This window comes from Capronia epimyces (assembly GCF_000585565.1).
Source record: "Capronia epimyces CBS 606.96 chromosome Unknown aczIQ-supercont1.2, whole genome shotgun sequence".
NCBI classification, from domain to species: Eukaryota; Fungi; Ascomycota; class Eurotiomycetes; order Chaetothyriales; family Herpotrichiellaceae; genus Capronia; species Capronia epimyces.
In genome coordinates this window covers 814,418-835,347 of record NW_006912905.1, presented here as the reverse complement: position 1 = coordinate 835,347, position 20,930 = coordinate 814,418, and the positions used below count along the sequence as shown (strand labels likewise).

Sequence of the window (20,930 nt, the reverse complement as noted above, 5' to 3'; positions counted from 1 at the left end):
GACTTAACCCGTCCGTCTTGTGTACTCGCCCACTTTTGTCAATGCGCGTGCTTTAGCATCTGTTTTGACTTTACGCATTGATGCTGGCACTGTCCAAAACGGAAACGAACCTAATGAACTTGCAGCCAGACGCTCAGATCCAAACCGTCAGACGAGAAACTCCCCAATACCTACGGACTCAGTCGCTGCAATCGTCCTTTGCCACCAACGAGTACTTCTCTGATTATGCTTCCGACGCTGCCAGTCAAAAATCCGACGATACCCAAGCAAGCTATGAGACGCCTCCCTCGAGAATATCGACCCCCCTCATTCAACAGACCCAGGTTGACTCCGAGATGACGCTTCCTACGAGACCTGGCATTGTCCCGCCGGCGGCCCTCAACACTCGACACCAACCGAATGAGGGCCAAAGCACCGTGCGGATGGTGTCAAACTGTAACGAGATGAGCCCGCCTACACCTGAAATCGATGACACCCCATATCTCAGATTTGCCATTGAGCAACTGACAAGAGACGAGGATGTACTGGGGCGTGGCAGACACAGTACCGCAACCGCGGAGGGAAACACTCCCGTCTTGCCACCGTCAGAACCCGAATCGCCGGAGAATTTCCAAACGCCGACACCCTCTCCTCCACCACCGTCTCCTCCTCGACAACCGCGGAATCCCCGTCCGCAATCTCAGATTCAGCGAAAGCCAGTGCGTGAAGAGGTCATGATCCCGGTGGACCTGTCGAAAGACTTACGCTCGCGACTCGGCTTTGTGCCAATACCACTTCGCCTCTCTATGCTTGCCTTATACTTGATGCTATGCCTATTAATGATCGGCGCCTTGCTCTTTAGCCTAATATTTGCGTCCGGGAATCACGGACTGTACGACTACGATGGGAACGCCACGCCACGATATTTTGTTTTCCAATACTTACCACAGCTACTTGGGATTATACTCATCATATGGTTGTTTGTGATTGAGGCAGCAGTGTACAGATCCCTGCCTTACTTTTGCATGTTGTCAAGTGGTCGCAACCACTCGGTGTTACAGGACATGCGTATCTTACCAGCAAACTACCTCTTACCGGACCTCACCTTTTTCAGGACGGGTGAAAGGCTGCTGGGTGTGACATTTGTGGTTTTCTGGTTGACCAGCCTCACTGTCCCGCTCCTCAGCTGTCTTTACGAAACCCAGTGGATTACGGATGATGGCCCTGCACGTTTCCGTTGGACCACTGTCCGAGGTGTGGGCTGGACCTTGGTGGCACTATACATTATCCTCTGCGCCGGCATCGTGCACTGCATGGTCCGCTTTCGACGCCGAAACTCCAATCTTCTCTGGGATCCCTGTTCTCTGGCCGACCTGATCTGTCTGTTCCGACGGTCAAACATCTGCGCTGATTTCGAACAAACCGAAGTCTCCCCAGAACCTAACAGGCAGGTTCTCCCTAGAACCACCCGTCTAGGCTTCTGGACGACCACCGAACGACCTGATGTATTCCACGCTGTAGGTGAAGAATACGCGCCTATCAAACGCTTTTCCTTCCCACCGCAGCCGATGGCAAAGCCTTCTTCTGATGGCCTGCTACATCCCAACGACACAGTCGATGTGGAGGCTCAACAACGGCACTCCTACGGATCTGCCTTTTCTCGGAACATCCACTCTCCCTTTGTCCGCTATCGCTGGGCACCGTGGTACCTGCGCGATTCCGCCGTGCTGGCATGGATCATCGCGGCAATTCTCCTCCTGATTGCCTTCCTGGTGGTCAGCTTCGTGAATCGTGCGGTACAGCATGGCTTCGCCCCTCTCTTGACATCCCTGACGGATTCTGCTGGGTTCTCACCCGCCGATTTCCTGTACAGCTTCCTGCCCTCGTTTCTTGGGATGGTGCTCTTTCTCGCATGGCAGCCCATCGCCATGTACTTCCGCGCGGTGCAACCATTCTGCAACCTTTCCCAACCTACCGGTACTGATGCCCGGCATTCCCTGTTACTGGCCTATCCGGCCCAAGGGCCGATCGGCGTGATGGTCCGATCTCTCCGCAACCGCGATTACAGGGTTTCATACATCAGCTTCATATCCATCCTCGCGCTCTCGATCCCGGTCCTCGCGGGTGGAGTTTTCACCGCACAGTTCTTCTCCGCAGAAAATGAAGTCAGAATGGTCGCGAGTATGCCAGGCTACATTGCGCTGTGTGTCTTGGCCGCGATCTACACTCTCTCCTACCTCGTGATCTGGCCGACCAGGAAACGATATCTGCCACACAACATCAACACCATTGCAAGCCTCATGAGCTGGCTCTACGCTAGTCCTCTCCTTGCCGACGGCGCCTTACAGAATGTCAGCTCCAGAGCTGAACTGGTCGAGCGATTGACAGGATCGAGCGTGCAGTCAGCGACCCTGACAGGCGATCCTGCTGTAGAAGAGGGAGAGAAGAGCAGACCGAGCCGTCGGCAACGCCGCACAAATCAAGGCGCGGGAACACGATATGCGTTCGGCGTCTATGTGGGACGAGACGGCAAAGAGCACCTCGGCATCGATCGACTGCAGAGACCCGGGAGCCGCGAGATGATGGTCGTGCCGAGTTCGCGGTGATTCAACACAATCCACTAGCATCTGCAGAACATCCTGGCCTAGGACCAGGAACATTGTTCTACCGGATGCAGTTCGAATTATGAACAAAGATGAAATTCGATTCTTGCGATGCGACGCGACACGACAAAAGTTCAAGACTTTACGACTTTTAATGTTTGAAACTTGCATGGCGTGGCGCAGGTTTTCGCATTGGCTGGACGACAGCTTTTCGGGTTCGAAAAGTTTCCAAGTACATGTAGGACGGCGCTTCTCATTCGCAGGGACATGGATCCATATCTGATGAGTGGGATATGGGATATGGGATATGGGATATGGGAAACGGGAAACAGGAAACAGAATCCAGGTATGGCGCAACAAATCCAGCATATCGCTCGCAGGTATATTTGCCGCACCACAAAAATTGAAGAGCACGGATACAGACGAGACCAAAGTGCATGGATAAGGACATGATGTAAATAGACAGGAAATGCTACGCCGACATGTACAGGGCGGAAGTGCTTGAGGCGCTTAAACTACCGAGATACCCTGACGGACGGAATTGGGAATGCAATGAATGGAACGTGACTTTCATTTTTATTTGCTTTCCGAGACCACTCGTAGCCAAATGACAAATTACCACGCTCGCATCAACTACCTGAATCGGCAATCGAAGCTATCCTGTGTGTGGAAGAGAGACAGAGAGAGAGACATCCTCCGTACATTTCTGCCCATGTGCAGCTGCAGCCACGACATACACCCAAGGTACCTAGGTACCTAGGTAGGTACTGTCTGTAGCTACGTAGCTAGCCAGATACCAAGATCCCTCCCAGCCAGAGCCCTGCAGGTACCAATAATCCGTCCAATCCAGTCCAGTGTCGTATTGTATCAGTGAATATGCGACGTTACTGTGTTCTGTGTCTTGGTCCGCTACTCCATTTGAGCACCGCCCCAGGTCTGGGTCCACTTCATCTCCACTTCATTGCCATTGCCGGTGCCGGTGCCGGTGCCGGTGCCGTGGTTGTCACCGTAGTGGTTGTCGTGGTAGTTGTTGTCACCGTAGTTGTTTTCACCGTAGTGGTTGTCATCGTAGTCCTCATAGTCGTCGTCGTAGTCGGCGTCCAAATCCATAGCTTCGGCATCGAAGAGCAGGTGCTCTTCCTTCCAGACCATGATGTCTGCCATGGGGAATTGGGGGGTAGGACCGTCCAGACCGGTAGGCTTGAGGCGGTACAGCCAATATCCAGCTCCGGATCCAAGAAAGGCAGCGAATGCGGCTTCGGTGGCGTGGTCATTGAAATCCCGTATGCCACCTTGCATACTACCGGAATTGATGTTCTGTATGCCACCTTCAGTCATAGCGGCATTCCGGTACCAGTTGTCGTCGACCTCGCCACCGCTTCCCTGGTGAAGAAGAGAAAAGGCTGTCAGCATGTCATCTCTCTCAGTCTCACTCAGTCACCAGCATGTCATCCCCTCACTCAATCACCAGTGTTTGGTTGGGGTCTGCAAGTCATCTCCCTCACTCAGTCACCAGTGTTCGATTGGGTCTGCACAGACAGGCCAGCCCGAATCCCAAATCTGGCTTGTGTGTTGTGAATGCCAAATCTGGCTTATGTGTTGTGTCTCTTTGACCACCCCGACTCATGAGGAACTGGAAACTTAACTCACCATCAAGTAAGCGCCCATAATCTCGAACTTCTGGGTAGAATAGTATCCCTCCAAGGCTTCCTCATACTGAGCCCAAGGCTCGCCCGGTGCGGCTTGGACACGCACGATATCGCCCACCGCGAACAGCGGCTCAAACTCGGTCTTTTCGAGCGGCAGATCGACCGCCTCGTGCACCTCCTTGTTGTCATCATCTTCCTCAGCCAAGTACTTGTAGTAGTCTTTCCACATGTCGGAAAAATGCTGCGACAGGGCATCAATCATGACGTGTCTGGGTACAGCGGAGTGGTCTTGATGTTGGCAACATACGTGAGCTGGAGCGGCCTCTTTCCCAGTCTGCGAGACGTCGATCGTCGAAGATGGAGTCGGCACGAAAGACGCGGCTGACCCCAGCCCCGAAGAGAAGTCGAGTCGTGGCTCGGGCTCGTTGAACGTCGCCGTCGCTGGCCGTGGAGCCACATCTGATGCAGGCGCCATGCCGTATCCTTGGAACGGGATTCGGACCGTCGTCGCGTCAGAGCGGGTGTGAATGAAGTGCTCGTAGCGATCTGAGGCGGGCGACGGTGGGCGCATGGTGGGAATGAGTAGAGTACGGCTGTACAGTACGGAGAGTGTCTTAAAAGAGTAGAGTACTGTTTGATGTACAGTACGGAGAGTGTCTTGATGGAGAGGGGTCAAGTCAGGATTGAGTAGTCCAAGATCAGATCATCGACATCGATGGCATTCAACAGCAAGCAGTCTGAAACCACGCAGCAATTGAGTAATAAGGCTGGCTCACCTTTGAGGACTGACTACCTCACGGACACTGGCATGCGGTGGGGAACTAGTACTGCAGGACTGAATACCAGGCAAGGTCACAAGCGGTAAGATACAAGGTTCAGAGACGGGAGGTATCTTCGCCAGAGCCTAACGGTAATTACTGACTACGAGATAATAGTATGAGCTCCATTGGCTTACCGAGTAGACGGGCGGGCGCATGAGAAGTGACACCTGGGGCAGGGGGGCGGGTGGTGGCTGAAGTGGAAGTGGAAAATGAGGCAAACACACAAACCAGTGAGTGTTACACAAGCTGACAGTAGTGCAGGACCCCTGCGCCATTCACCGAGTGATGGTACAGTACGCAGTACCTACACAGTACCGTATCCAGGGACTGCGCTGGGTGCAGAGAATTACACGCTTCCTACAGCTAGGGTAGAAAGTCTGCCCTCTAGAGCAAACATATCACAAAACCATGGAGCAGTTCGACTATGCCATACTCGTGCACGAATGCTCACATCTATTCTCCTAGCTGGTACCACTACCAAACCCCCTCCAGATACACTCCACACACACAAAGCAAATTGTTCCTTGAACATAAACGCTGATGCTGATACTGATGATAATGATGATGGGTATCATATAGACGGCCTCAATCAGGCAACTCAAATCGCGACCAGTTCCCATAGATCCATCCGCCCTGGTTTGTCAGATTGAGAACTCCAGGCTCCTCGCTCAAAAGAACAAATAAAATGAGAATAAAGCAAACCATATAGTGGAGATCCAGCCATGGAGCATCACATATTCTCCATGAACCTGCCGCCACTGCGTCCGCTACTGCGGCTCACCCTGCTACCGTCAAGGCTAGCAAGACTTCTCCCCACTCCGTCTCCATGTGTCGACCCGGGCATCAGTCCGCCGCTGGGAAGTGGAGGCACGTCTTCAGCCATGATCGGAGGTTGTTGAATAGGCAACCGGATGGAACTTGCAGCAGGACTGAGCGTGACCGGAGTTCGAGCTGGACTAGGTCGCATCACTGCATACCCTTCAGGGCGGCTGGGCGTGGCCAGAGATATCTGACTGGTATTCGGGACGGCCATATTTCGAGGGTCGGCAAAATCCCTTGTGTTAAGTCCATCATCTCCATGCATTCCTCCTTCTCTATTCCAACCACCCGTCGCTGCAGTAGTCGGCGAGGGGGGAAATGTGGGTGAGTGGCTTCCTTTCCCTCCGTAAAATCCCTCACTGTCGCGATAGAACGATGCCCCTGAAAGACCCCTTTCGGGGTTGTTCAACGGATCCCCAGGCCCGGCCACAGCATCCTTCTCAAACGCACCATAATTGCCTCCATAAGGATCCCCCCCACTGCTGAGCACTGGAGCGATTTTCCTACCGGCGATGCGTTGGAAGCCCCGCTCCGAATCTCTGACGTTGGGTTCAGTAGCTCCAGTGGCGGTGGTGGCCAAGGTCTGGTTGCTATGGGGGCGCAGACGTTTGAGGCTATTGGTGACTGCAGCAGCAAGTGGGACGGTAGAGGATCGCTGCGACTGCGACATAGGGTACGAGTTTCCGGCATCGCCGGTGAGTTCTCTCGCAGCTCGCTGTTCGGGCAGTTGGCCAAGTGCCTTCATTCGCCGACGATACCAGCGAAGAACCACGAGCAAAATGATCAGGATCACCGCCACACCCGCCACACCCCCGACAACGCCTCCCACCACCTGTTGTTGTGTAGGTGTCAAGCCTGGGCTATTTCCACCAGACCCAGATCCAGCATCGGAGTCTGATGTTGCTGCAGATCCAGATGACGTTGTGGGTGAGCCTGCTGGTCCAGCACCTGCGACGCCAGTGAAGGATCCAGAAGTCCCTGCCGCGCTGTTGGCTGTTGTTCCCGAGTCTCCAAATGACGAAGACGACGTTGTCACCGGTTGGCCAAAAGTGAAGGTGGCAGAATCGCTGCTAGACAAGCTCGTCGTAGTTTGAATAGTGCTCGTTTCTGGAGCTGACAAGAGGGAAGTGGATCCGACTGCAATAACAGTGCCATTAATAAAGGAGACCTCAAACGTGGACGTCGCTGTGACAGTCACGGTATTTTGCTGGCTTGTGGCGGTGTCGAGAAATGTAGTGGTGTTGTTTGACGTTGAAGACAGGAAGGATGTAGTCGAACTCAGCGGTGTGGTGGTCACAGTGCTGTCGGATGGTGAAGGTGTTGGCGGAGGTGTGGTGATCGTTTCCTGAGACGAATCGGTGCTGCTGGAGTCAAGCACACTGCTAGCAGCTGCTGCTCCAGGAATGGTCAAAGAACCGACTTCTGACAAAGACACGACGGCGCCCGTCGTTGCAGCAGGAACCTCGGTCAGTTTGGAGATCGAAGTTCCATCATTGAGATTGACCTCGACAACACTGGCCGTGACGGTGGCATCGGGAGCTCTCGGGGCTAAGTATATCCCTGCATTTCTTCGTGGCAGGATGGGACGGGGAAGACGCTGGTATTCTCCATAGATGTTTCTTCGATGAAAGTCGGTCAAGGAAATCGTACGGGTGGCCTTGGGATTGCCGTTTGAACCGTCACCTCGGATACCAAGTTCAGACGTGAAGAGCCCTTGGGTCATTCTGGAACCTGTGTCGCGTGGGTTTCGTATTTCTGGATTAGAGATTTTTATCCGTTTCGTTGGTCTTTCCATGCTAGCAGCGAAGTAAATCCAGACATGAAATTCACAACCACCGTCTCATAAACACTTGTAAAACAGATGTAGGATATATGTCGGTTGTGAACAAAGCCTGCTGCAATAATGATTCGTAATTGGGTTCGGTATGAATCCGTACGTGCAACAGGATCGAGGGTAATATTGTAAGCGAGCGTGGTTAAGTTTATACGTGGTAGCGAACGAGGTTGCGGTATTGGCAGCGCAATTGAGTTCTTTTTGCTGAGAAGCGTCGGATTTCGAAAGAGCGGCAGCTGGCAAGAAGCTCAGCTAGAGTGGTAGACTGAAAGAATTGCGAGATCCTGAAGTCTAGGAAAGAGGTATAAGTTTCCAACATGAGACACGGAGGACAAGGTGGATCACGCACCTCCAATGTTACTACTGCATAATGGCAGAGTCAATTGCCCGTAGAGAGAGTATGTGTAATTTCCAACGAGGTGAGGAATCCCACATTGAGGGGTGATTCGAGCGTCGGTTCAAAAGTCGTCTTGCGCTTGTGGACGGTGTTTTTGGGACGTCGAGGGGTGTAGCTCGTCGTCTTTTCGTCCAGACAAACACTGGAAATATTCTGAAGCCTCGGGGGGATCGATATTAGAAGTAACGAGTGTAATAGAGGACAAACTGCATTAGTAGGAGGGTGAGGACGATAAGAACAATCGACAGGATGCCTTGGATGGACGATTGCGACGAAACGTATTCAAGGAAGCAAGGCAGGGAGAGAGAGTTTGCAGCACGAGAGCAGCGATGATACATCAGGTCAGCTCAGTCCAACTCCCAAGGCGCAGGCCGGGGGCGAGGTGCCGCAGAAGCAGCCCCCCTGGAGCAATTGGACAAGAGGCAGACGCCACAAATTCGATTGGTGGAGTCTCTGAACGGCCCTCAGGAGCCCGTGGTGGTTCATGCCAGGGCTCTAGGCAGCTTTAGGTGTGCCCAGCTGTCACTAGCCACGCCTAAGTAGCCTAAGAGTTGAACCTAGAGCGCCAATAGTGCCACTAGAGCCTGTGCGCAGCAATTAAGCGCATCGGTTCCTGCATTAGGCGGCACCTGTGAAAGACAGCGGGAGATGAACAACTGATCCCCTGGTCGAATCACCACAGCTGCTGTGGAGGAGCTGGAAATCACTTCATTTAGCATCCGTGCAATTCTCCATCCTTTTGTCACTTTTCTGAAGTCTGGGAATCTCCACGACGTCCACTTCGGACGTCTGCTTGACGGCTTTCCTGAACGAATGACACCTCGAGCCACTGCTTTTGCTCTGCAATTCCTCGCAGCTGCCATCCACCTGGGTCTGCCAACCATTCATGCATGCCCACAGACTCCCTGCATTCGTCCCTTCTAGGGCCGCACCTCCGAGCAGCTGCAGCAGAGCCTTACCTTTACCTGGCGAGATCTTCTGATTCGCAAAAGAACACTACAGTGATCACCTACCTACGGAGGAGGGATTCGAGAAGAGATGTAACACATACGATCTGAGACAAAAGCTCACCACACCTGGATGGGGGCACCTCCACCCCCCGACTCTAGTCATCTCAGTTAAGGGAAAGTAATTACTGATATTGTACTCCGTACTCCGCACGGCAAGCACTATCTAAGGGTCGCGTACCCTTGGCCTGACTTGTGTCTCGGACACGAGCTTGAAATCACTGAGCTCGCTGTTACCCCTGGTCACACTGGCCAGATTCTTGCCGCAAGGCTACCCAATCCTTTCAGCGTTCCAAGTCTCATTGACAGTACGGAGTTATCTATATTGTTATCATGCCTATCCGTGCACTCCGAGCACTAAGTTGGCCTAGCGCTAACGAGCTGATTTGCTACAGTAGCTTAACACATGGACGCACTTGAGGCCTTCCCATCCAACTATAACCCTCACAAAGTCTACTTTCTGAGTGCTGGGGAGTCAACAGATATGAACCAGCCGGCTTTTGTTTTCCCTCGCTATCCACCGTCCACTCGCCATGACTGGGTCGACGTAGGCATGGCCAACAAGTTGATAGATGTCCATCCCATGCTCTTCTGACAGCGCTGGAGATCTCCGAAGTATGGCTGGCAAAGTACACCCCTCCAGATGCCATACCACATCTCCGAGCTCAGCATCCCGATGGGCCCAACCGAGGAGAGTCTGATCACGGATGCACATAAGCCGAAGGCGCTCCTGAAGAGTCAAGTCTATGGATTTCAGCACAGAGTCCAGAGGATACTCACGTCGCCGACGAGTCGAAGTTCTTGCGTTGGCATCGTTCAGCCCAAAGTACTCCTTCCACTCTTCCCGGATACAGAAGGATTCGGCTCTGCCACGTATCTTGACCGCGATTCCGTCGCGGCTAGGCACAGGTTGGAATTTGAGCCCGAACATCAGGAAGAATTCCTCGTGGTCGGCTAGCCATGATCTCAGGTCCGTGCACTGGACACTCCCGAATGCCTCTCCAGGAAGCGCGTACAGCAACGCGAGAAAGTCTAGCCCGCTGAGATGTCCAAAAGTCTGACTATGGCAGAGCAAAAGTAGTCGCCGGAAAGCCTTTGCAATTTCTGTGACCGTGGCTTCGACCGCTGGAGAATGACGGTCAAGCTTGCAGTTTCCTGCACCTTCCCCCAATATGCTGCCTAGAGCGGTGATCCGACCCAAACAGTTACCCTTCAATGTGAGTCTGTTGCCAGATATGTGAAACGTGTCGGGCATGACTTCGCTCATCCTGGCGGAAGCTCCAAACGCTCGTCTTTTCTCCCATGCCAAATTGACATCTTTGAAGCACACATATGAAAGCAAGTTCTTGTCGAAGTCGTCAACCTGGAGGTGGAAATAGTCGGGGCACCATGAGGGCAATGTTCGCTGAGCAGGGTGCATGCTCCTCAAGAAGATGATATCTGCCGAACTGTACCAGCTGATATGAGCACCTGTCATCTCCAAGCAAAGACTATTTTCCGAAACATGCTCCGAGTAATTCGGCTCTCGGACATAGATGGTCCAGTCAAACGCCAGACCGAGAAGACCGTACACCTTGTCTCGCAAATGACTGGTCTCTGAGTCACTGGTCATGGCCAATATCTCCAGCAACCGAGGCTGCTGCTGTGCTCGGCATGCTGCGCGAACAGATAAAACTGTCTGAGCATATCTCGGCACAACAGCGAGGTCCCCAATCCACTCAAGGTGCTCTCTCATTAGGGCTTCTAAGGATGGCAGTTCAACCGTATAAGGGCCCCAGAACACGCGAGCTCTTCTCGCTGCTGCGACTTCTTGGATAATCCAAACGCGACTCCAGTAGCGCTGTAACAAAAACCGCTCCAGTCCACTCAAAGCAGTTTGCAACGTCTTGACATCGTCATGATGCTTCTCCCAAGGCTGGTCAAAGTCGTGGACCAGGTCGATGAATCTCTGCGCATCTCCGTCCAGACCAATGTCTTGTCCAAGCCAAATGACAACCATTGTGGCCGTACGATAGATCGTAAACATCCTTGTCACCTCTTTACTCTTTTCGATTATGTCACGCTGGTTGATACATATGGCGTCCACCCAGATGTTGGTGATGTTGTTCATCTTCATTCTATGCAGAGCTTCCGCAAGATGTTGTGAGACCCTGTATCTCTGGTGATTGACGACTATCTCGACAGCCGTCGTCTCATCGTCACTTCCCCAAGAATAAGAAAGGGCCACATACTCAGGGGCCATGCTTAGCTTCGCGTGAAAGAGTTTGACACAAAGCGAATCTTCCTCACCTACTTCCTGTGGGCAAAATTGGAGCAGTCGGATTTGCCCTTCTTCCAATGGCTCATAGGAGAAACTGGCGCCACTGGGCCTCGATCCAGACGGTAGAGGTGAGGACTCGATCTTTGTTTGTGGCCGCCGCCAAATTGCGAGCAGGACAAGGGCAGCAAGTGTGGCTGACACAGAGATGGCAATTTTGTCGAGGTGGTCAATCTCTGGTCGGCCCCGGAACCGCCACAACGTGATGGCTAATAGTGCCAACAATGTGGCGGACATGACAACAGACATGTCTTGATGAGCCATGGTAGGCACATTGTACGTGTATCGGAACAGCCGCTTCCCTGAAAGACGGCATGAAGTATGGGGCACGGTACCAGGAGGGTCCTGGTGATTAGTGGTAGCGGACACAGCTAGGTGGTGTAGTGATTGTCTCAAGGACTTCGAGTTTTCACTGCGCGCAAAGATCCTCCACCGTATTTGTACTTGCGGCCCAATACTCGAGTGTAGAGGCTCCCCACCCCTAACCCGAGTCTCTCCAAGTTATTGGGCAGGCTTAACGCTGCTGAGTCATTTGCCGCCGGCCCGATCCAGCACTGCCGTGATTGCTCGGCGCCGAGATGCTTTGACACTGGCGCTGGACCCCGCCGCCCCTTTAATGCTTCCTGCACTTGCCATTACCTGTAACCGCCAGTGGTAAACACAGACGAGTACAGAGTACCTAGTACCTGGACGGATACATCCAGAACCTCGACCAAGGGCTTCTACACCCCTATTGTTTGAAATGTTCCTTCAACAATCCCATGAGGGCGTAGTGGCGTGGTTGTTGTCTACCTTGTGTGACTCCTCTGTTTGAGCAACTGGTTCCACCAACCTCCCCTGCCGACCCTCCCTACTCCCCAGTCTCGAAAGACAGACAGACAGACATCATTTACTCCATACTTGATCCGCTTCCAAATCCCAAAATGAACACCTTTCCGAAGCCAATTCTACCCAGTCCCCTGGGCCGTCGCCGTCCGCATGGCCAAAGTGAGCCTGGTCCGACACGCACCCTGGTCCCCAGGCTCCTCCCACGTCCCACATGGTCGGCAGCGAGTAGCAAGACTGCCGCAAGACAGGTTTCGATCCCTCGGACCTGCCGAGTGCCCATGTGCCCTTTGGCCAACTGCAAACTAATGAGCCATCGCCTATATGATCCGACATCGGCCAAGCAGCCGGTCAAGGTCAAGGTGCCGCGAAAGAAGCAGCCGGAACAGATCCCTGGGGACATCGGCCGAGATGGAGTGGATGGCCTCCCACAGATCCCAGTCGACGACCCGCTTAATTCCGAGCTTCGAGTGCTCTTCCATCATTTCTTCAACTCGGTATTTGATCGGCTGGCGGGCATATTTCGAGGGCCACTGCTCGCGCCGGGGTACAAGAGCCGCATGCTGGAGGTGGCCTTGACCAACCGGGCGTATTGTATGGGCATCATCACTCAAGCTCAGACCGACATGGCGATTTCCAGATGCACTTTTGCTGAGACACGAGAGTCACTGGACCTCTATACCAAGTTGATTAACATTTTCCGCAACCAGCTAGCCGCCAGCACTACCCAGGGCCCACCCAACCCTCTGCATATCGAAGTCGCTCTCCTGGTCCTATGTGTGCTCTTATCATACAATGTCACTCGTGGGAGAATCAGCGAACTCAACATGAACTGGACAGCCATGCGACATCTCGTCAATATCCGGGGCGGCGTCCATAACCTGACCGTGGCTCTCGCGTACGTTGTCCATGTCGACAGGGTCTGTGCAACCATGCTGGGTACCCACCCAACCTATGTGAGTCCTTCGCCACGACTACATCCGTTCAACCGTCCTCCCTGGGCGACATACAGTCCGGGGTTTGTACGACTAGAAGCCTCGCAGGGTCATCTGGCCACCGGCCCTGTCCTCGAGCACTGCTTGAACACCTGTGAGCTCCTGTCGTTGTACGACGCTGTTCACCGAGCTCCATCATCGGAGGACCATGCCAGTGTACCGTCGCCTCCTAGTCCTGAGTACCTGTACTACCTCCGCGACAGGGTAGATGAGCAGTTTGCGATTTTGTATGCGGAAATGCTGAACCAGAACACCCCCTCAAAGTGCATCTTGATGGCAACCCGGATCGTTGAGTACCCTGTAACATGGGCCAACTACGTCCCTTCTCTGACCATGGATCTGTGTGCCGAGTTGTGTGCGTTGCTCCGCAGCCAGGACTTGTTCGATTTCTGGTCGGGTGCTCTCGATGTCCTCAGTTGGATCTTTTTCGTGCTGGCGACGAGTCCGTGGCCATTTGCGGGCCGGGAGTGGGCAGTGACCTGCCTTCAAGGAATCATCGGGGCCAAGTACGGGGCGGCGCAATGGCCGAAAGACTGGTGGAAAGAGGAGCTTGCGAACGTGAAGAATTTTGCATGGTTTGAGACCAAACAATCGTCCAGCTTCAGACAGGCGTGCAACGAGCTCGAGGCTGGAACCCGTCGCGAGTCTCTGCCAGAGAACGAGAACGGCCCGAAGCCGAAAATCGAGCCCGATGCTGAGCCGGCGCAAGAGAAGGGGATATAAGAAAAGGCCAGTTGCCGGCACGGACACCATACCTACGACAACGACAACGATAACGACATCGCCGAGCTTTGTCGACAAGGTAATAGAAGAGTGTTATCACACAACGATTTGGCAGCATCTACGCAAGATTCAGGGAAGGGCTCATGACACCCTGAAAGAAAAGCAACTCTAATTAGCTGAGAGGTTCTCAGTGCCACTAATATCATGATTCCGGCGTTTTTGGAAAGTACGGAGTACGGAGTACTTTGAGCCAATGCCTATATTATATGCAGTCAAAAGCAAGGGCTACAAGTTTGAAGCGGCAAGGTGAGATGGTTAGGACGGTGTCCTGAGCCAGTCCGCAATCACAGATATGGACGTTAATAATGATTCTCTCATGCCGTGATGGTGATGGTGTTGGTGTTCTATTGATCATGCATCTGCCCCATACCATACCTAGGTACCTACTAGGTAGATACATGCCTAGCAGGCAGTGGAGTGGTCCCTTAGTCCTGTCCCGGGCTTAGGGGCCTAAGGCTTAGCCCGTACCCAACGTCCCCGTATTCAACCTGAGGCCGGGCATCTGGGTCATCTCAGACGGGTCACTCGCTTCGACTGCAGTAGTAGTGGGAGCTACGAGTACAGAATCAATTAATTGCTTGACACATGCCAATGGAAATGTCCAGTCAACCTACAGATAGATACAGTGGGATCAAGTCTCGATGCAACAGCATGACGGTCAATCCCGTCGGCTTGTCCTACGACAGATCTAGACCCCCGGACGTGGCCGGGAGCCTGAGCTTGAGAGCGTGAGCCCTTACAGTAGCCTGTTAGAGACTAAGAGCGTGAGAGCCTTGGTGATAAGAGCCTAAAGCACGCATCACTCCACCAGCAATGACTTACTAGACTAGTGCGGGATGGGATGGGATGCCTATCTCTCCTCATATCGACGCGGATCTGGGGGAGGCCCGCCCGCCGGGGTTGTTTTATGCATCATGCCACAGCTGCATGCATAACCGAGAACGTACGGATATAAAGACGTAAGACGTGCAGGATCAGCATGCCGAGTCCCAGTATCAGCAGCCTCTCAGCTTCGTTACTTACTACAACGACAAAGTACGGATCGATATTACATACAACTACAAAGTACGGATCAATATTACAGTACATACAACTACAAATCCAAAAACTAGCCGACCGCCCATGGCGTTTTCCGGGAAAGTGTGTCTTGTCACCGGCGCAGCAGGCGGGCTGGGCAAAGCCATCGCAGCGGCTTTCCTGCGAGCAGGGGCGTCGGTGTCGATTTGCGACCGCAATGCAGAGCGACTCGCGCAAGCGACGCAAGAACTGACGACTGTCGCGGCGCACCCCGATCGGCTGCTGGCGACGGTGGCGGACATCACAGACGAAGCGGCGATCGAGCAAGTGCACCAGAAGACGGTGGCTACGTTTGCGCGACTGGATGTGCTCGTCAACAATGCGGGCATCGTTGACCGGTGAGTGATGAGTGATGAGGGGTGAGTGGTGAAAGGCCGGCTCGGCTGCTCATCAACACTCTATCAATCTCTATCAGGCTTCGAATGTCCCTAACCTAACCTTTTCTCGTGGCCCGACCCAAGCATGGATCCCGTGGGCACGCTGGAACGAGACTTGTGGCAGAAGCTGGTCGCCGTGAACTTGACCGCGCCCTATCTCTTCAGCAAGCTCGCCGTGCAACAGATGCTGTCGCAGCAGCCGCCGGCGGGCGTCATTATCAACATCGCGTCGGTGGCGGGCATCAGGGGCAGTGCGGCAGGTAAGTTTGTCAGACTCTTCCCGCCTCAAGCCTCAGGCAGATGTCGATGGCTCTTCTTTCTTTCTCGAACCATAGTCTCACTCTCCTCTCTCTCTCCTCTAGGCGCTGGCTACGTGGCTACCAAACACGGGCTGGTCGGCCTGACCAAACATACCGCCGCCTTCTACAACGACAAGGGGATCCGCTGTGTGGCATTCTTGGCGGGTCAGATGATGACCAACATCGGGGATGGGTTGGCAGCAGGCATCAATGAAGAGGGGTTCGAGGTGTTGAAACGAGGGAATCCCGGCGCGACTATTGTCGACGTGGCCGACGTCGCGGAGATGGTGACTTTCTATGCCTCGGATTCGGCGCGCGTGTCTAATGGAGCCTTGGTGTCGGTGGATGGAGGGTGGATGGCGTATTGAGTACATGCAATGACTACCTGCGGTGTATTGTCGTCTTATCTCCAATGTGCACTTTATCAACACCGTGACACCTCTCCGCAAGCAGGTCAGTCAGTCACTAGCAGTCACTAGTAGCGGTCTTCTCCTCCCCATTTGTACCCACCTCGCCGTCAGCTTCCCTGCGATTGCGGAGGGATAGAGGGAATTCCCATTGTGGAAGGTAAGTGACGGCTCGATTCTATACGCAGTAGAGAGTATTTAGAGTACTTAGATCCCAGCACACGCACCGCACCGATGAGCCAGGCCAGAAACCCAACCCCAACCCAGCGCACCCAGTTCCCAGCTCCCAGGTTGCAGGTTGCAGTTTCTAGTTCCCCCCTCCCACCTCCCCTCCCACCTCATCTCCCCGGTCTGCAGTCCACGAGCTTCGATGGCTTCGATGGACAAGGTGTTTGCCGGCTATCAGTCGCGGCTGCGGGTGTTGGAGGCGAGCACCAACCCGCTGGCGCAGGGCGTGGCGTGGATCGAAGGCGAGCTGGTGCCGCTGTCGCAGGCGCGCATCCCGCTGATGGACCAAGGCTTCCTGCACAGCGACCTGACGTACGACGTGCCCGCGGTGTGGGATGGCCGCTTCTTCCGGCTGGACGATCACATCAGCCGGCTGGAGAAGAGCTGCAGCAAGCTGCGGCTGAAGCTGCCCTTGCCGCGCGACGAGGTGAAGCGAGTGCTGGTCGACATGGTGGCGCGGAGCGGGATCCGCGACGCCTTTGTCGAGCTGATCGTCACGCGCGGGCTCACGGGCGTGCGTGGCGCCGGCCGGCCCGAAGACCTGGTCAACAACCTCTACATGTTCCTGCAGCCCTATCTCTGGGTCATGCCGCCCGAAACCCAGCTGGTCGGGGGCAGCGCCGTCATCACCCGCACGGTGCGACGCACGCCGCCGGGCTCGATGGATCCGACGGTCAAGAACCTGCAATGGGGCGACCTGACCAGAGCGTTGTTGGAGGCCTCCGACCGCGGCGCCAGCTATCCCTTCCTGACCGACGGCGACGCCAACATCACCGAGGGCTCCGGCTACAACATTGTCCTGATCAAGGACGGAGCCATCCACACTCCGGACCGTGGTGTTCTGGAGGGCGTCACGCGCAAGACCGTCTTCGACATTGCAAAGGCCAATGGCTTTGAGGTCCGTCTGGAAGTCGTCCCCGTCGAGCTGGCCTACCGCGCCGACGAGATCTTCATGTGCACCACCGCCGGCGGGATCATGCCTATCACCTCCCTGGACGGCCAGCCCGTGAACGGTGGCCAGATCGGCCCCATCACCAAGAAGATCTGGGACGACTATTGGGCTTTGCATTACGATCCAGCCTTTAGCTTCGAGATCAAGTACGACGAGGCTGGGGCTTCCACGAACGGTGTCAATGGCGTGCACAAGTGATTTGAGTACAGATTCGGTGTCAGCTTGTCTGACGAGTCGAGTCGATTACAAGTACAGATTCGGTGATCAGCTTGTCTGTGGAGTCGAGTCTCGCTGGTCTGTCAAAGAATATAGTCAAGGAAAGGCGGTGACTATCCTGGGGTTCTCTCTACACGAATGGCTGGTGGGTTAGAGAGAACCTACAGTACTACAGTACTACTGTATGCCATAGCCACAGCCACAGCCTCGTCCAGATAAATAGTCTAATCCAGTTTCAGCCTCGTCGGCTTCCACCATACATAGCCAGTCTATTCCGTACAACTCACCTTGGCCAGCACACCTAGCAGCAGCGAGTTTCAAGCCTCCCCTGCTCCTCGCGTCCATACTGACATGCGGAAAGGAGATGTAGTACTCCGTACGCAGATAGATATCTTTATCTACTTGTGGGTAGCCTAAGCCTTAGCGCCGCCATGAATCATCTCCCGAGACCCCTCCAACCTCTCAGCCCCGAGCTGTCGTTCCCATGTCGCTGCGACCCGACCGCCGTCGCCGTCGACAATGGTGCGCTGGAGACATATCCCGAGCGACGAGGCTACCGGCTCAACTACTGGGGCGAGCTCAACTTTGCCAATATCCTGACATTGGCTGATGGATCCAAACCGAGCGTCGAGCAGGCCACCAGGTTGCTGCAGGAATGGTTGTTTTTCGGTCTCTTGCGGGCCATACATTCCATCTATGACGATGACTTTGACGCCCGGGATTATATCACTACCGATACTACTGGCACTGGTTCTGGCTCTGACCACGGCGGCACTATCACTGACGATGACTTTGACACCCAAGATTATATTGACACCACTATCACTGGCACTGGCTCTGGCTCTGACGACGACAGCACTATCAATGGTTCTGACGACGATGGCGATGACTTTGACGCCCAAGATTATATTGATACCACTATCACTATCACTGACGACGACGGCGGCGGCACCACCAGTGGCTCTCACGACGACGGCACTATCACTGGCTCTGACGACGACGGCGGTGGCTGCGCCACCACCACCACCACATACCTCACCCTCGAAAAACTTCCACAACACGCCAACACCTGGCTCCAACTAGAGGGCGAGCGACCCAAGACCGTGCGCAGACAACACTTGCACGCGGTCGAGGCGCACTTGATGCGCGCGTCCATGTTCCTCACCAACAATTTCACCGCCTTCGACCATGGAGGCATCGAGCCCATGTCCGGGCCGACGCGTGTCGTGCCCGACCAGTCCAAGCTGGCCCTCGAGGCCGACTTGGAGATTCTGCTCGTCGTGCTCGTCGAGTCGCTCGAGTGGATTTGCAGGCGGATCTGGTTGGGCGAGAGTCAGTCTTCGCCGGTAGCCCCGAGTCCAGAGTTCGTGTGTCGCGCGACGCGGCGTCTGATGGACCGTCGGAACTGGTGTCCGAGCGAGCTGAATCTCATGGACGTCGCCTTCGATAATGGCACCTTTTGCTTTGCGAGTCGAGTGGCGCGCGGATCGGGATCCATATCGGGATCCATATCGAAGTCCACGTCCAAGTCCAAGTCTAAATCCACGTCCAAGTCTGACTCCGAGTCCAAGTCTAAATCCACCGCCGCCACACATTCGCAATGCACCTGGAACAAATGTCTGGCTTTTCAGATGGACGTGGCTACTTACCGAACAGCACATACTGCGGCGTGCGAGGGCTGCCACGAACTACGTATCGACGACGGCCAACTGGCGACCATCTTGGAGCGGGATGGCCATGACATTGAAGGGCGGCCGGTTCATCCACGCGTCAAGATCACAGTGAGTGCGAGTGGGAGTGCGAGTGTGAGTGGGAGTGCGAGTGGCAGTGGGAGTGCCAGTGTCGAGGATGGCGACCAAGTCACGCTCTCTCTGACGGATCAGGGAGACTACGTCGCCATCTCCCACGTCTGGTCTGATGGCCTGGGTCATCCGCCGGGGGTGAATTCATTGCCGGCGTGTCAGGTCCGCCGGCTGCGATCGCTCGTCCTCCAAACACAGACAAGGACAAGGACAGGAACAGGAACAGGAACAGGAACAGGAACAGGAACAGGAACAGGAACAGGAACAGGAACAGGAACAGGAACAGAAACTGGAAGATGGTCTGGGCAGGAGGATGTAGGGCCGGACGCAAAGTCGAACGCAAACGCAGAGGCCGTGATCTGGATCGACTCCCTCTGCGTACCGGCCAACCTCGGCCTCGCCAAACGACAAGCCCTGGCCCGAATGGCCTCTGTCTACCGCGGGGCAAAGACGGTGTTGGTTCTCGACTCGGACTTGATGGCCGTGCCGTCGTGGTGTACGAACGAGGAACTCCTGCTCCGGGTCGCGCTGTGCACGTGGATGCGGCGACTGTGGACGCTGGAAGAGGGCGTGGTGGCCCAATCCAGTTCCAGAAGCAGAACCAGTACCATGTCCAGGTCCAGGTCCAGCTCTCAATCTCAGTCCCAGTCCAGCTTCAAACTACTATTCCAGTTCTCCGACCGCGCAATCCCACTTCCGGCTCCTCGCCCCCCGTTCGTCGACAGTATCTCATCGCACTGTGCGGCCTTGATCTCGCAGTACCTACCTACCGACACGGACATGATGTCTGTCATCACGGCGCTCCATTTCCGCTCGACGTCCTGGAGCGCCGACGAGCCGCTCTGCATCGGCTACATCCTCGACCTGGACGTGACGACGATCGTGGATGTGGAGGATCCTCGGTTGCGGATGGCGGAACTATATCGTCTACTGGCCAAGAAGACGACGGGGATGGTTTTAGATGACGACAAGGACAAGAAGAGGATAACTTTAGACGACGACAACAAGAAGAAGACGAAGACGAAGACGGTGATGACTTTAGACGACAAGGACAAAAACGAGAAGACGACTACGACGATGGCTTCAGACAACAAGAAGAGGAAGACTTCTTCATCCTTTCCCTTCCAGTTTTTCTTCACGCGCGAGGAAAAACTCGACCTCTTCCCCTTCAGCTGGGCTCCGCTGTCCTTGATGAACCTGCACCCCCACGACGTCCACTATCTACAGGGTACTGGTAGTGGGCCGGAGGGCGGCGTGGTCACCACTCCGACCGATCGAGGTCTGCAGTTCCGATGGACGGGACCGTCGTGCGTGGTGAGTTTTGAATTCGACAAGACAACCAGCACCGACAGCACCGACAGCGCCACTGGCATCAGCAGCAGCACCACAGGCAGCACCATCAACAGCACCACCAACAGCACAGGCAGCACCACCACCACCACCACAGGCAGCACCATCGACAGCAGCAGCACCACTACCAGCAGCACAGGCAGCACCACCACCACCACCACAGACAGCACCATCGACAGCAGCAGCACCACTA

General features: G+C 54.7%; 8 protein-coding genes across 8 annotated transcripts in view; 5 read left to right on the top strand and 3 right to left on the bottom strand.

The window, feature by feature from the left end:
- Window positions 1-113: 113 nt before the first annotated feature.
- Window positions 114-2,585, top strand: A1O3_02123 (uncharacterized protein; the record flags this gene model as incomplete). Its single annotated transcript, XM_007732266.1, has 1 exon — window positions 114-2,585. One exon carries the CDS (start codon window positions 114-116, stop codon window positions 2,583-2,585), a length of 2,472 nt encoding a protein of 823 aa, XP_007730456.1.
- A 906-nt stretch (window positions 2,586-3,491) lies between these two features.
- A1O3_02122 (uncharacterized protein) lies at window positions 3,492-4,802 on the bottom strand (the record flags this gene model as incomplete). Its single annotated transcript, XM_007732265.1, has 3 exons — window positions 3,492-3,965; window positions 4,233-4,472; window positions 4,539-4,802. The coding sequence occupies 3 exons, from the start codon at window positions 4,800-4,802 to the stop codon at window positions 3,492-3,494; spliced, it is 978 nt and encodes a 325-aa protein (XP_007730455.1).
- A 980-nt stretch (window positions 4,803-5,782) lies between these two features.
- A1O3_02121 (uncharacterized protein) lies at window positions 5,783-7,594 on the bottom strand (the record flags this gene model as incomplete). The annotated part of the gene is made up of 1 exon (XM_007732264.1): window positions 5,783-7,594. One exon carries the CDS (start codon window positions 7,592-7,594, stop codon window positions 5,783-5,785), a length of 1,812 nt encoding a protein of 603 aa, XP_007730454.1.
- A 1,990-nt stretch (window positions 7,595-9,584) lies between these two features.
- A1O3_02120 (uncharacterized protein) lies at window positions 9,585-11,690 on the bottom strand (the record flags this gene model as incomplete). The annotated part of the gene is made up of 1 exon (XM_007732263.1): window positions 9,585-11,690. One exon carries the CDS (start codon window positions 11,688-11,690, stop codon window positions 9,585-9,587), a length of 2,106 nt encoding a protein of 701 aa, XP_007730453.1.
- An 842-nt stretch (window positions 11,691-12,532) lies between these two features.
- On the top strand, window positions 12,533-13,969 carry A1O3_02119 (uncharacterized protein; the record flags this gene model as incomplete). Its single annotated transcript, XM_007732262.1, has 1 exon — window positions 12,533-13,969. One exon carries the CDS (start codon window positions 12,533-12,535, stop codon window positions 13,967-13,969), a length of 1,437 nt encoding a protein of 478 aa, XP_007730452.1.
- Window positions 13,970-15,151: 1,182 nt separating this feature from the next.
- Window positions 15,152-16,150, top strand: A1O3_02118 (oxidoreductase; the record flags this gene model as incomplete). Its single annotated transcript, XM_007732261.1, has 3 exons — window positions 15,152-15,444; window positions 15,568-15,743; window positions 15,846-16,150. The coding sequence occupies 3 exons, from the start codon at window positions 15,152-15,154 to the stop codon at window positions 16,148-16,150; spliced, it is 774 nt and encodes a 257-aa protein (XP_007730451.1).
- A 409-nt stretch (window positions 16,151-16,559) lies between these two features.
- On the top strand, window positions 16,560-17,567 carry A1O3_02117 (uncharacterized protein; the record flags this gene model as incomplete). Its single annotated transcript, XM_007732260.1, has 1 exon — window positions 16,560-17,567. One exon carries the CDS (start codon window positions 16,560-16,562, stop codon window positions 17,565-17,567), a length of 1,008 nt encoding a protein of 335 aa, XP_007730450.1.
- Window positions 17,568-18,016: 449 nt separating this feature from the next.
- A1O3_02116 (uncharacterized protein) overlaps window positions 18,017-20,930 on the top strand; it is a gene marked incomplete at both ends in the record, with an annotated part of 3,623 nt that continues 709 nt past the window's right edge. The window contains one exon of the mRNA XM_007732259.1: window positions 18,017-20,694. Coding sequence (XP_007730449.1) covers window positions 18,017-20,694 — 2,678 coding nt within the window. The remainder of the gene's footprint in view (window positions 20,695-20,930) is intronic.